Raw genomic sequence first — 16,269 nt, 5'->3', positions numbered from 1 at the left:
ATGAAGATCTGGGGTGTGATGCTGGCGTGTGCACTGATGCTGAGCTGCGTGTCCTCTGTCCCGAACCCAAGCGGACACTCTCACCATTCACAACCACATGCTCAGTGCCATCAAAGACTACAGGACCTACAGAGAAAACCATACAAACATCTGCCTGATGCTCGGACCGTCAAACATCTGGAGCCAAGAAGTCACTCAGGTCAGGTGAAGCCATTCAAGTCTTATTATTAAATATATAAAAGTCACACGATAAAGCGGATTTCGAGACACACCTGATACTGTTGTGATGGTTAAGTAAAGAAGTTTCAGGTGACCCATTGTACCTGGGTGAGACACTAGACACACACTACTCTAGTTCTCTCAGCTTACAAACTGAGCTTACAACTCGGAAAGCCGCAGCCATTTGAACCTGTATTATATCTGGTACCTGTGGACAAAAGCAGTATTGTTGCTAAAAGCTGTCAGAATAATGCAAACTATATCATGTTATGGCTCTTTGATCAGTCTGCTCATCCTCTCATAAAGGCACATCAAAACACTACCACCTTCACATACTGTCAAAACACAATGTACAACGCACTTTAAAGGGTCATATCATCAGTCTACTTTCTCCTAGAGATCCACTAACCAAGGTTTCCTGCAGCAAAAACAGGCATGGTTTCGTTTTACACGACCACCCTCTTTGACTCTTAGAATGAAACTGTCTTTTTTTGTGAACTTTTTTATTTACAGTTTTAATTCACTTTACTTTAAGCTTTCATAAGTTTGTTGGGTGTTTGTTGTTTGATTAGTTTTTTTCTGTAAGTTTTAGCAATTTTGTTATGTGCTTTTGTCATTTTTATTCGTTTTTTAAATTTACTGTAGCTATAATTTATTATTTTAGTTCAAGTAATTTTGTTGTGTTTTGTCAAATTTGTTGATTCTTTTCTATTTCTATTTAGGATTTGATGTGCTTTTGTCATTTTTATTACTTTTGTATTTCTTTATTTGGCTCATTTTTTCCAGTTTTAGTAATTTTGTTATGTGCTTTTTGTAATTTTATTAATTTATTTTTCTATTTAGCTGTATTGTTCTTTCAGTTTTAATTTCGTAATTTTATACGCTTTTAATATTTTTATTAGTTTTTTATTTTTCTACTATTCTCTACTTTATAGTTTTATATTCTTTTTTTAGTTATATTTAGCTTTATTTCAGTTTGAGTAATTTTGTTTTTGGGCTTTTGGCAATTTTTTTTTTTTTAATTAGTTTTTAAGTTATTTCTATTTCTATTTACCTTTATTTCAGCATGAGTAACTTTGTTATGTGCTTTTGGTGATTTTATTAGTTTATTTCTATGTAGCTAGTATTTTTCTTTCAGTTTTAGTTTTCGTAATTTTACATGCTTTTAATATTTTTAGTCTTTTTTTAATTTTTCTACCATTTTCTACTTTTTTTTAGGTTAGTTTTTCATTCTTTTTTATATTTACCTTTATTTGGCAATTTTATTTTTCTATTTACCTGTATTTTCCTTTCAATTTTAGTGTTTGTAATTTTATGTGCTTTTAATATTTGTAGTAATTTTTATTTTTTAGGTTAGACTTTTTATATTTCTGTTTAGCCTTATTTCAGTTGACGTAATTTTTGTTTTTGTGCTTTTGGCAATTTTATTAGGCTTTTTTTGGTAATTATTTATTTATTTATTTATTTATTTATTTTATGTTTTATTCATTTTTTTATATTTGATATTAGCTGTATTTTTCATTCAGTTTTAATTTCGTAATTTTATGTGCTTTGAATATTTTTTCACTTTTTTTTTTTTTTTTTTTTTTTTTTTTTTTTTTACTTAACTTTAAATATTTTTATTTCAGTTTTAGTAATTTTTACTGCTTTTAGTACTTCAACTTCAACTTTTATTTTTTATTATTTTATTTCAGAATTTTAATATTTAATACCATAATTAGTTTTTTTTTTTTTTTTTTTAAGTTTTTCACATAATATATTATGTTTCAGGTTTATTTCAGTGAAAATGCTAATAACATGATGTTCTGTGCTGAAAAGTGCCATACAAACGGTTTCAGATTGAAATGATCGGTCATTGTTAAAAATAAACTTCAGATGCATGTTTCTAATGTTGGGATCATTAGCAACAATACAGGTGCTATTTACAATTGGCACCTTCAAAATCACAGATTTCATATTGATATACGTTTTCTGCAGTTCGAGTTTATCTATTTAGAATCAATAAATAGCTTTTTGGTGAAAGGTGAAAGAAAATGTTATTGTTTTCATGATATGACCCTTTTAAAGCATCCATATATGCAAGACTTTTCCACATAAAACTACCTTACCTTACCAAATTCAGGTTTAAGTTTTAACATTTTGCTTAAAATCAGGTCATATCTGTAGTGCAAATGTGGGAACCTCTCTTTCCTCTGTCATCCAGACAGCTTTCCCACAGCCCACTCAGCCTTCACCCACAGATCCAAGAGATCTCCAAAACGGAGAGGTTTTCTCCGCAGCAAGACGGACAAAAAGAGACCGGGCCGTGACGAGAGAGAGAAGGGAAAAGGAAGAGCATGTGCACTGAGACACGTCCAGCTGAAAGTGTCTGATCTGGGTCTGGGCTACCGGAGTCAGGAGGAGCTGATATTCAGCTACTGCAGCGGCGTGTGTATGAACTCCCTCACAAACTATGACAAAATCCTCACCAGCCTCGCCGGCGACGGTAAAAACATTCTGCGCAGCTCCCCTCCCACCGCCTGCTGCCGACCTGTCGAGTTCGACGACGACCTGTCGTTTCTGGATGACAACCTGATATACCACACCATGGCGAGGCACTCGGCACGGAAATGTGGCTGTGTCTAAGCAGCTGCAGTGACAATGACACCAGATGAGAAAATCAATAGAAACAATTTCAGGTTATTACATGTGTAAGCATGGCTCGGCCGAGGGAATCATCATGACTACATTTCTCAGAGAAGATACAGGATAAGGAATTGCAAGAATAGTGTTGCAAGATGTTCAAAAACTGGTACGAAAAAAGGATAAAGCTGTGGCAGTATTCTAAGATACAAAAGCTAAAAAGTACAAATATGTACCCTTTAGATACTAATATGTACAATTAAAGGAGAAGTCCACTTGCAGAACAACAATTTACAAATAATTTACTCACCCCTTGTCATCCAAGATGTTCATGTCCAGTGTTGGGGAAAGTTACTTTAAAAGTAATGCATTACAATATTGAGTTACTCCCTAAAAAAGTAACAAATTACATTACTTAGTTACTTTTTATGGAAAGTAATGTGTTAGTTTACTTTTGCGTTACTTTTTAAATCTGGGCAGGGCTTGCTTGTTTGTTTTTAATATAAAAAGTTCTGTTTTTGGCAAATGTAAAAGTCTTTTCACACCAAAAGCCTCAGGCTTTGAGAAAAGTGAATTCACGTCTGTACAGTAGACTGCAGGAGGAAAAAAAAAAAAAATCAACTCTTCAGCAATATAAAAAAAAAGTAAAACAAATGTTAGATTATCTTGAGTAATTTTTGCTTATTAGTATGGTTGAACTGGATCATCGAAGGTCGGCAGCAAAGACATTGGGTAATAAAATGGTAATTAAATGCATAAAGGATATTTGTATTATTTAACATATTTAATTATTGAGGTTTGTGTCATATTCTGCGTTGAATTTCACTGTTCACTTTATTCATTTTGAGGAATACTGAATCTGTTTTTTGTTAGTGAGATGAATTAATGCATATTCACATTTATTCTAAAATAATATCTTACTCCTGATGTCTCTCAACATGGGGACAGGAGAGCTTTTAATCAATAAATGGGGGGAAAAGTAACTGGCGTTACTTATTTGAAAAAAATTACTCTCTTATTTGAAAAAAATAATTTTCTTGTCAATTAAAAAGTTATGCGTTACTTCACAAGTTACTTGGAAAAAGTAATAATATTACGTAACGTTACGTTGTAATGCGTTACCCCCAACACTGTTCATGTCTTTCTTTCTTCAGTCGTAAAGAAATTGTTTTTGAGGAAAACATTTCAGGATTTTTCTCCATATAATGGACTGATATAGTGCCCCAAACTACCAAAATGCAGTTTAAATGCGGCTTCAAACGATCCCAGCTGAGGAAGAAGGGTCTTGTCTAGCGAAACGATTGGTTATTTTCATTTTAAAAATACAATTTATATACTTTTTAATGCCATACACTCGTCTTGTCTTACTCTGCCTGGACTGTTTTTGGTACTTCTGCAGCAATGTAGGATGATTTTGAAATGATTTTTGAAGTTGAGGGAGAAAATACGAATGGAGTTTTTTGACATACCTTAACTGTCTTGAGCCACAATACTCAGAGTTCATGGAGAGAAAGGCAAGATGAGCGTTTGAGAATAAAAAGTATTTAAATTGTATTTTTTAAATGAAAATAACCGATCGTTTCGCTAGATAAGACCCTTCTTCCTCGACTGGGATCGTTTACAACCACATTTAGGATCGCTTGAAGCTGCATTTAAACTGCATTTTGGAAGTTCAAAATTGGGGCACTATATCAATCCATTATATGGAAAAAAAATGCAGAAATGTTTTCCTCAAAAAACAATTTCTTTTACGACTGAAGAAAGACATCTTGGATCTTGGATGACATGGGGTTGAGTACATTATATGTGAATCTTTGTTTCAGAAGTAGACTTCTCCTTTAAAGGTGATTATGAGTGTTATGAAAAATCAGACTTTTTCCATGTTTAAATGCCAAAATCAAGTCTCCAGTGCATCTACCAACCTAGAAAATGTGAAAAAGGACAACTTTTTGCAGAGTATCTGAGGTACCAGCTGTAAAGGCACAGCCCTATTCTGGAAAAGGGGGCGGGGAACAACAGCTCATTTGCATTTAAGGAGACATGAACGAAAACAGCGTGTTTCTGCTTCCACTCAAAATGGGCATTTTCAAAATGATATAATAAATGATCTGTGAGCTGTGTCACAGACACATTGTGGGGACACCAGAGACTTATATTACATATTGTAAAAAGCGGCATAATAGGTTTCCTTTAAGGGGTAAATAAAGTAAAAAGATGTACCTTTTAGCTTTTGTACCTTAAAGTACCACCCAGAATGACAGCTTTGTACCTTTTTTGAGCACTTAATAGGGAGGTTCATTTTTCTTCTCAGCAGGCGTTGTAACCATCTTAAATAGCAAAGACACAGGATATTTTGTGTGCTGTGTGTTTTTATAAATTCTTGTTTCTTTTAGATCTTTAACCTTCACTATAGGGTTAATAAGAGAATGTTCTCTGGTTCTTGAAATGAATTCATCCCTATTTATATTTATATATTTTTGAGCACCTATTTATATGTTTCTCCCCCCAAGTTATTTATTCATTGTTTAATAAAAATGAACAAAAAAATAATAATTTACTCACTTCTACATTGTTTCAAACCCGTATGATGTCCTTTGTTCTGTGGAGAGCAAAAGATGTTTTGCAGACTGTTCACGCTGCTCTTTTTCCATAGTACACTACCAGTCAAAAGTTTTTAAACAATACGATTTTTAATGTTTTTTGTTTAAAGAAGTCTCTTCTGCTCACCAAGCCTCCATTTATTTGATTTAAAGTACAGCACAAGCTGCAAACTATATTTGTACTAATTAAAATAATTTTTCTATTGCAATATATTTTAAAATGTAATTTATTCCTGTGATTTCAAAGCTGAAATTTAAGCATCATTACTCCAGTCACATGATCCTTCAGAATTCATTCTGATTTGCTGCTCAAAAAACATTTTTTTAATGTTGAATAGCGGAGTAGAATTTTATCAGGTTTCTCTGATGAACAGAAAGTTCAGAAGAACAGTATTTATCTGAAATAGAATTTTTTTTGTAACATTATGAATGTTTTATCACCACTTTTGATCAATTTAAAGCATCCTTGCTAAATAAAAGTATTAATTTCTATAATTTCTGAAAAATTATACTGACTTTTTATAGTGTATAATGTTACAAAAGCTTTTTATTTCAGGTAAATGCTGTTTTTGGATCTTTTGATTAATCAGAGAATCCTAGAAAAATATACTAAACTGTTTTAAATATTGGCGATAATAATAAAAACTCAAATCATCATATTAGAATGATTTCTGAAGGATCATGTGACACTGAAAACTGGAGTAATGATGCTGAAAATTCAGCTTTGATCACAAGAATAAATTACATTTTAAAATATATTCAAATAGTAAAAATATTTCACAATATTACTGCTTTTGCTGTATTTTGGATCAAATAAATGCAGCCTTGGTGAGCAAAAGAGACTTTAAAAAAAAAAAAAAAAAAAAAAAACGTTAAAAATCTTTTGACTGGTACTGTACATCAGTGGATTTAAAAAAAAAACAAAAAAACAACAAAAAACCCGCCATAGTTTAAGGGATTTATGCATTATTTTCCAAGACTTCTAAAGCTTTTATGATGAACAGACCTAAATGTCTTTAAGTAAAGATCGTTATCACGGTCATAGTACTTAAAGCCACCATAAAAAGAAAATTCACCCTATTTTCTAAATGCATATTATAGATCTTATAGTAAATAATTCATTTATACATTTAAAAAAATGTTTGATCTTCATTTTAATCAAAATGCCTTAACTCAATCTTTTAGTGTCATTCCTACAGGAATCCTCCAATCATTTACCAATTATTTGCTTAAACTCCTTCAAGCTTGTTTAATCTGTCTCTATTTTTGAGTGCCATGCCCACATCCCAACATCCAATCAACAACTGAGAGATAGAAACAAGTCCCCGCCCTGCTTTTTTTCTTTTTTCAATAATTTCAATCAGCATACAGAAGAAAAGATCCATTGCTAATTTAGTTTTATCACAACTTCCTTAACCAGAAAATAAAATATCAATACTCTCATACTTGGCTTTGTTGCAACCCAGGCTTATTGGAAATACGTGACCCTGCCTGCATTTCTGCAAAACCTAAAATACATTGCTCTGGGTACATTTTGCTGAACTCATTAAATGACACATCCACAAGATGCACTATAAGCTAGACATTTTTTCCCCAATCCAGATGCGCTTTTTTGCACCGGGTGAGCTACTGAGCAAGTTTACTTTATCAGAAAAGCCATACATATTGAGATGAAAGTGTGATGAAGGTGAAATGTTAAAATGTATGTAAAATTATTTTGAGGTCATAACATAGTATTGTGCAAGTAACTGTGGAAAAAATTAACCCTTTATTTATCAATAATCGGCCCCGTAATCAGAATTTGTGTAAAAAGGAGCAAAAGTTGTTGGTGTTTTACTGCCTCTTGTGTTCATTTTACCTGGAAACTTTATGTTACGCATTTTTAATAAGCCTGGGTTGCCTTTATAATATTAATTTATCTTGATCTTTTTGACTTTTCTGCTCCACAGAAGAAAGTATGTCATACGGATGACATTCATCAAATGATAACTTCCCTTTATGTAGCCAAAATGCCAAACTAACCCGTGATATTTTAGACAGATATTTATGAGTCACTAATTGAATTGTTTTACTGATGTAAATGTGGTGCTGTAAAATGTACTGTATTACTGACAAAGCTGGAAATCCAGTTAACATTTACCTCTCAGCATTGTATTTGTCTGTTTTGTACAGCAAAGGAAATGATAGTGCACCAAAATTTAGTGAATTTTATTTTTATATAACTTATATAATCATTTTATTTTATTAACCTAGAAGAGATATTTGGTAGTTGTGTAACTGTAATTAGTGTTAATGTCAACATGAAATCAAAATCGACCCTGGTAACTTACTTCATCTCTTGACAGTATTTAAAGTAACTGAATGGCATTTAATGTAATAACTTCTACAGCAATAATACCAAATAACGGCAGTGAAATAGTAGCATTACCATCATTACTTGATCATCAGCCTCCAGATTCTGGTCAAAAAGCCTCCTCATAAATTGGAAAACATACCACATTATGGAATAAAATGTGTAGAGGATGTCATTTTATGCTGACTTTGTCAAAATGATCATACCTTAAAACAAAATAATACCATTTAGTCGACACTGTTATGGCTTGAAGACCTTCATTTATATCATGCAATAGGACTGTAACATGTGCAGTGAGTTTATAACTTGTATGTAATGGTTGGAAACACAATAAAGAGCTTGGGTTTGTGGAAAAAACGTATAAATAGAGAGTAATGATGGAAAAGACGAAGAAAAGAGAATGAAATTGGAGATATGGAGTGTGGTCGTGATCTGATCTCTAATTCAGAGTTCACGTTTCGGCCGCCGCACACACCTGTCATCACACACCACACGGGACAGCGTTAATACACCGGCCGACAAAAAACAACCTTGTTAATGCTGTTACCTCAACATGACGAACAAAGACCCAGGTCAACGGTTACATCAGTAATTAGTCATTAGCTGTTGTAAATCTGTAATGTGAGTACTAGTCAGGGAGAGGAGGAGGAGAAGAGCCTGAATATAGAGCGTAAATGTTGGATGAAAAAATTTCCACTGAGAATATACATATGAGGTCAAAAGTTTACATACACCTTGCAGAATCTGCTAAATTATTTTACCAAAATAAGAGGGATCATATAAAATGCATGTTATTTTTATTTAGTACACATTTACATTTTACATATAGTCCACAAGAGAAAATAATGAAAAGTTGAATTTATAAAGATTACCCTGCTAAGTTGATATGTACTTGATTCTTAATACTGTGTTGTTACCTGAATAATCCACAGCTGTTTTATTTTTGTTAGTAATAGTTGTTTATGATTCCCTTGTTTGTCCTGAACAGTTAAACTACCTGCTGTTCTTCAGAAAAATCCTTCAGGTCCCACAAATTCTGTTTTTCCAGCATTTTTGTGTATTTGAACCCTTTTCCAACAATGACTGTATGATTTTGAGATCCATCTTCTCACACTGAGGACAACTGAGGGACTCATACGCAACTATTACAGAAGGTTCAAACACTCACTGATGCTTCTGAAGAAAACTTGATGCATTAAGAGCCAGGGGTATAAACTTTTGAACAAAATGAAGATGTGTACATTTTTCTTATTTTGTCTAAATATATATTTTTCTTCATTTAGTTCTGCCCTTCAGAAGCTACAGAAGGTACATACACGTTCCCCAGAAGACAAAATAAGTTAAATTTACCTTGATCTTCAAATTCCAAAAGTTTTCACCCCCCAGTTCTTAATGCATGGTTTTCCTTCTGGAGCATCAGTGAACGTTTGAACCTTCTGTAATAGTTGCATATGAGTCCCTCAGTTGTCCTCAGTGTGAAAAGATGGATCTCAAAATCATACAGTCATTGTTGGAAAGGCTTCAAATTCACGAAAATGCTGAAAAACCAAAGAATTTGTGGGACCTGAAGGATTTTTCTGAATAACAGCAAGCAGTTTAACTGTTCAGGACAAACAAGGGACTCATGAACAACTATCACTAAACAAACACAGCTGTGGCTCATTCAGGTAACAACACAGTACTAAGAATCAAGCGCATGTAAACTTTTGAACAGGGTCATTTTTATAAATTCACCTGCTATTTTCTCTTGTGGACTATATGTAAACAAATTTTTGTGTGAAATATCTTATTTAGGACAATACTAAATTAAAAAAAAAACATGCATTTTGTATGATCCTTCTTATTTTGGTAAAATAATTAACATTTTGCAGATTCTGCAAGGTATAAATAAACTTTAAACCTCAACTGTGTATATAAATCACCAAAGCTGCATTTAGTTGATGAAAATACAGTAAAAACAGTAATACTGTTAAATATTATTGTAACTTCAAATGACTTTTCTATTTGCATGTTTTGTTGTGTTGCAAAGCTGAATTTTCCACATCATTACTCCAGTCTTTAGTGTTACATGATCCTTCAGAAATCATTTCTATAGAGGGTATGCATGTGACATCACCGTCAGCTGGAGTGGCTGCTGCTCCGCCCACTGTGTGGCAGCATTGGTTTCAACGTGAATGCTGCGACAGAACACAAAAAACACCTCTAAAACCAGAACGAGCTTTGCGATTGACTGTACAAAGAGATTTGACAAGAAACCTGAAGCAAATTAATCGCTGCAATTTAAAGAAACAAATGGTCTCTAGGCAGTGAAACACAGTTTTTAGCTATCATTTCATGTTAATATTCTGAATTGTGCAGTAAAATCATATCCTATGTATTGTATTATAGTATATCGTATTGCCAGCTCATCAACTAAATATTTACCATCTTAAATTCTGCATAACTGGATGTTTTTAAATAAACACTGACAAAAACTATACAGGTTTTTCAACTGGACGATATGACGATATATATAACATTGATATAAGTGATCACCAGAGTTTAGACCAACCTATTTTGTATTTATAAGATGAGTTCACAGGCAAATTTGCTTTATTTATTTTCCCCAGCGTCAAAATCGGGTACATATAAGTGTTAGAAAACACGATTCCTGGCTGCATCAATATCCATTGACCACTGGATATTTGTTAAGTTGTTAGGAACATATCATCAAGTTCAGCAACCTTTAGTTTAAACTAATTATCGTTTGTTTTACTCTTCCCTAATACATCCATTCACGCTGAAGGCTCTTTTGCCACTCAGTCCGGCTGAGGGGGCGTGTCCCGGCAGGAAAGTGACGTCAATGCATACCCTCCACATGCTGATTTGATGCTTAAGAAACATTTATCAACGTTTCGCTGTTATATATTTTTTTGTGTAAACTGTGATATGTTTTTCATGATTAATTGATAAATAGAAGGTTAAAAAGAAAAGCACTTATTTGAAATAGAAATCTTTTGTAACATTATAAGTATCTTTACCGTCTCACTGCCTGTGTGAAAACATCTCTTACCTTTCTCCAACTACACAGCCGGTCTTTTCTGTTCAGCTTGGAGCTTGACTCGACACTCCAGCCTCTCCTTCTTTATCTGTAATTATAGAGCAGCATTCAAAGTCAATATCTGAAAGAACGACCACAGCGTTTAGCTCAAGTGTTAAAGCACCTCATTACAGTGCATTGTGTGTTAAGAGAAGATGTGCCATCATGAGCAGTAATAACACATCTCTTTTTGTCTGTTTAATGTATAGAGACAAATGTAGAGACTGCTGCTGCATAGATGAACTATATTTTAATGGAATAGTTTACCCCAAAATTAATTTTTGCTGAAATGCACTCACCCTCAGGCCATCCAAGATGTAGACGAGTTTGTTTCTTCAATCAGATTTGGAGAAATGTAACATTACATCACTTGCTTAGCAATGGATCAATGAAGTGAATGGGTGCCGTCAGAATGAGAGTCCAAACAGCTGATAAAAACATCACAACAATCCACAACATCTGGTGAAGCAAAAAGCTGCATGTTTGTAAGAAACAAATCCTGATCCATAGCATTGCTTTCTCTAATGAAAAAAAAAAATCTGCATAAGGAGAGAAATATGCACAGATCAAGCACTGTTTGCAAGCCAAAACAGCTGTAAACAAATATGTAGGTAGATTTGGATGCGAGACATCAAGATAAAAATCATAGGCTTAAATACATTTTAAGATTTAGGATCATTTGTAATTACTGTTATAACAATGAGGAGAATCTAATGTTTTAATGCATTCTGGATGCACATTTAACCTACACTGATCTATATTTCATGCACACTTAGTTTTATCAAGAACTGTGGACTAATCTATTTCATCTCTTTCATCAGTTGAAATTACGTTTTCTCTCCAAGATGAAGGCTTTAGCCAGTCATAACATGCATTCTTCTCCCAGAATGACGTACAGGAAAAACATTTCCTTTTGCGCAAACACCTGTTGTTCTGTTTCCAGCACCTGTGAACCTGCTGACAGGTAAAGTAACATGACGTTCTACAGAAATGACTGAAAACAATGACACTAAAGAACTTAATGTACCATATATATTCTTGTATATCAACTTTGGACCAATGAGACTTCACTAGGGGTCAGGTTATTTAAACATGTCATACATATATAAGTAGTATACATGTAACGTTCTTTTATTTTAGAAGCAAGCTTTACAGTTAACAGCTTGTTAAGAGAGCAGTATTTCCAAAACTCAAATGCCGAAAGGCTGGATATTTAAGGTTTTTTGTAATGATTATCCAAAAAGTAGCATATATTTATATTTATGCATTGGGCACATGATTTCATTGCTGTATTAAATGGCATTTTATCAATTATCAAAGTGTGAGGGAAAACATAATATAGTTCTAATCATAGAAAATTCATGTAAATTCTCCACTTTTGCTCTGCACCAAAATATTTCATAGGTTAGAAATTGCTTTTGGCAAGGATAAAAGTCTGTAAATGGTGGAAATGAATCCATTAAACAGTAAAATGTCATGTGAATTCACTGGTCCAATGGAAGAAGAAAAAGACAATTCGCATGGAAAACTCACATTTCTGGTACGTCCAGTTCTAATAGAAACAGAGGAGCCTCTTTCATTTAACCCAATTTTGTGCAACCAACTCTTGACTTTTGAATGTCTGATCAAAAATCAATCAAGAAAGATATTAACCCTGTAAAGCCTGTGAAGGAAATAACAGTAATAATGATTATAATAATAGTCTTTTTTTGTGTGTGTGTTGGACCTTTAGACAACACATTTAAACAGTTTACATGTGCTTTTGGTTGAGTATCATTTATTTGATGCATCAGGCTTTTATGTTTCATATAGTAATAATATAGAGCTCATATTCAAGGAAAAAGTTGCTTTAGCTGCTGATATTTATATGGCCATAAAGTAAAATGAAATTCTAACAGCTTGTAATGCAAATCAGAGAGATCTTTATAACAGTATAGCAGACAACTTGTATAAAAAGTATATAAATATCAGTATATCTCTCAATAATATCTTAGAAAGATATTTAAATGTTATCTTTAGCTTTATGATCAAAAAAGTAGTTGCATGAGAACAAATAAACACTTCTCAAAAGCCTGATGATATTTGATACTCACTTTTTAACGTTTTTTCTATAAACATGAATAATCAAGTGTCCCTAAGTTATTTCATCTTGAAATATTACTAATAACATAAAACTTATGTTTACTTTATAAAAATAATTTCAGAGCAAAAAGACATGTGAACCACAAGCCGAAGGTGAACATTTTTACAAGAATATAAAAATGACAAATACATTTAGCTGCCTTTGTTTATCAGATGATACAGTAAGCTTTACAGGGTTAATAACTACGGCAGATATTACTTGTCAATGAAACGTGAATAGTATTGACATGTTTGTTTCTAAACAACCACTATGACTGCATTAGTCTCTCTGATGGATATGGATTTGTGAAGGGAACGTAAGGACATAAAGCTGGCATTGCATGAAAACAATCAGTTTAAGGCAAGTTGTGCTATTTAAATCAATCAACATCATTACAAGTTTTGTAAATGTTAGAAAATTGCAAGAGATGACTGGCCATGTGATCCCAAGCAGGCAACCACCACCTTAAGTGCTCATTTGTATATTAAAAGTGCTGCTATTATTGTGTGTGTGTTGTGGATTGGTAGTACATATAGTCCAAAATACAATTAAATGAGTAAAATAAATAATTACAGGGTGACACTTTATCATAATGTGCCATTGTTCCACATTTAATGTACAGTTGAAGTCAAAAGTTTACATACACCTTGCAGAATCTGCAAAATGTTAATTATTTTACCGAAATAAGAGGGATCATACAAAATGCATGTTATTTTTTTTTATTTAGCACTGACCTGAACAAAATGTTTCACATAAAAGGTGTTTACATATAGTCCACAAGATAAAATAATAGTCTCTGTCATTTTTATAAATTCAACTATCACAGAAGGTTCAAACACTCACTGATGCTTCAGAAGGAAACACGATGCATTGAGAGCCGGGGGGTGAAAACTTTTGAACAGAATGAAGATGTGTACGTTTCTTACTTTGCCTAAATATTATATTTTTCCCCCATTTAGTACTGCCTTCAGAAGCTACAGAAGTTGCATGTTTCCCAGAAAACAAAATAAGTTAAATTTACCCTGATATACAAATTGCAAAAGTTTTCACCCACCCAGCTCTTAATGCATGTTTTTTCTTCTGAAGCATCAGTGAACGTTTTAACCTTCTGTAATAGTTGCATACGAGTCCCTCAGTTGTCCTCTGTGTGAAAAAATGGATCTCAAAATCATACAGTCATTGCAGGAAAGGGTTCAAATACAAAAAAAATGCTGTAAAACCAAAGAATTGGTGGGACGTGAAGGATTTTTCCGAGCAGTTAAACTGTTCAGGACAAACAAGGGACTCATGATCAACAATCACTAAACAACAAAAAAAAAAAAAACAGCTGTGGATCATTCAGGTAACAACACAGTATTAAGAGTCAAGTGTATGTAAACTTTTGAACATGGTCATTTTTATAAATTCAACTATTATTTTCTCTTGTGGACTATATGTAAACATCTTTTATGTTAAGTATCTTATTCAGGTCAGAACTAAATAAAAAAAAAAAAAAGCAACAACATGCATTTTGTATGATCCCTCTTGTTTTGGTAAAATAATTAACATTTTGCAGATTCTGCAAGGTGTATGTAAACTTTTGATTTCAACTGTATTTACAACAGCAATAACACCAAATTACTCATAAGCAATATTAAACCTAACACTTTTAAAAAATATATTTTTCAAAGTTGTAAATAAAGATTAAGGGAATACCTTTTACAAGAAAATACTATTTCAGTCTTTCTACTTCAAAATCCCACATTTAATTCAATGTTAATTGCCATTTCTTTGTAATTATTTGTGAAAATTAAATGCCACACCATCTTTTTTTTCAGTATAAACGTAATACTTCTGTAACAAGGACACATTAAAATAAAGTGTGACTTTAAAAAGTATTGATTTCTTGGTGAATTCTATAATAGACAAAATTATATGGGGCACCTTCACAAGTTGTCTGATACCCTGGATGTGTTTCCCCGGATAATTTCTCGTCCTCTCTTCACTATACCTGTCAAAAAAAAGAAACGCGCATGGCAAAAAATGCAATAAACGAAATGAAAAGTGAACAAGAGTTGCAAACGGACAGGATGAGTCTTGCAAGTAAGAGAAGTAGAAAATTTATTGCAGTATTTGTTCCATCAGAGGCATGTGGGTCCCTTTACGCTGAGCAGGGCGACCTGTAATCGCAAATCTCCTTCGACACAGCCCTCCTCACAGACACTGCATGCTATACACAATAAATTACAGCCACACGGTGCTATCGTACAAAATGGACAAACAGCTCAACAGAGAGAATCGTCATCGTCAGCCAGTAAAGAAGGAGCTAAGCTATAGAAAGCCGCTTGACGCTAAGAAATCCGAAAAGAAAAATGAAAAAAAAAGGAAGGAATAAAGTAAAAACATCAACAAACTAATTCTTTCAACATTCAGTATATATTTAAATTTCTTTTATAGATATAAACAATATTTTTATGTTAAACTATGATACACTGGGAGTAGAAATCAAACAACCAGAAATCTGCTGCACAACAGCGAAGGAGCACCCATACAATGTTTCTCCAAACATTTTATTCCTGCGATACGACGATGCACTCTGGCGCAGAGGGCCAAATGTCACCGCCAGACCCAGAGTGCATCAGAGAGAGAAAGAGTCTGTAGTGTAGAATAGCCGCTCGTGTTTGTGTGTGTTTGGCTGACCCAGGAGATGTTTGGCTGATAGGCATGATGGTATACGGAGAGACGGTGAGAATGTGTGTGTGTGTTGCATTAGGCTGAGAGGATCCGAAATGGGAGGTATGTGCGTGCTTGCGTTTACGTATTATTAGCTGGAGTTCCTGTCCTTGGCAGCGTAGAGTGACCGTAGAGTCTGCGCCACTTTGTGGTTGAGCTTGTTGCCACTGGTGAGTGTGATTTTTTTGTAGATGATGTCAGTCTCTTTGATGGTGTCCACCCACGGCACCAGCTTGCGTCCGTCGCGCCGCTTCGCCTCGGTCCAGGAGCTGGAGTACGAGCCCGCCATCCAGTGGATGTTGTAACCGTCGCTGTTCCTCTGGATCACGCGTGCGATCTGTGGCCGGTCTCGGTATTTGGGGCAGTGGATGGCGATGATGTCCAGCGCGCTGACGGACTCGTTCATGTTCGTCAACAGCAGGTCCGCCGAGTCGGCCGCGCGCCTCCCGCGTCGAGACGCCTGTCAGGAGAGATGCAGAAACAAAGCGTGAGCAACGACTGGTCAGATGGTTTGTAAGTTGCCTAAGTGCCCTTATGAAGGTGTATTTTTTAAAGGAGAAGT

At 34.0% G+C, this 16,269-nt stretch overlaps 2 protein-coding genes across 2 annotated transcripts in view; one reads left to right on the top strand and one right to left on the bottom strand.

Moving 5' to 3' along the window:
- On the top strand, positions 1-3,045 carry gdnfb (glial cell derived neurotrophic factor b). Its single transcript, XM_051109460.1, has 2 exons — positions 1-199; positions 2,423-3,045. Exons 1-2 carry the CDS (start codon positions 1-3, stop codon positions 2,842-2,844), a joined length of 621 nt encoding a protein of 206 aa, XP_050965417.1. The 3' UTR covers positions 2,845-3,045.
- A 12,033-nt stretch (positions 3,046-15,078) lies between these two features.
- Positions 15,079-16,269, bottom strand: part of nipbla (NIPBL cohesin loading factor a) — a 45,529-nt gene continuing 44,338 nt past the window's right edge. Inside the window, 1 exon segment of the mRNA XM_051109257.1 lies at positions 15,079-16,167. Within this exon segment, the coding sequence (XP_050965214.1) occupies positions 15,799-16,167 (369 nt within the window). The 3' untranslated portion in view covers positions 15,079-15,798.

Source organism: Labeo rohita, chromosome 5, assembly GCF_022985175.1.
Source record: "Labeo rohita strain BAU-BD-2019 chromosome 5, IGBB_LRoh.1.0, whole genome shotgun sequence".
NCBI classification, from domain to species: domain Eukaryota; kingdom Metazoa; phylum Chordata; class Actinopteri; order Cypriniformes; family Cyprinidae; genus Labeo; species Labeo rohita.
The sequence above is the reverse complement of the archived record's forward strand: the minus strand, read 5'-3'. Positions and strand labels throughout refer to the sequence as shown.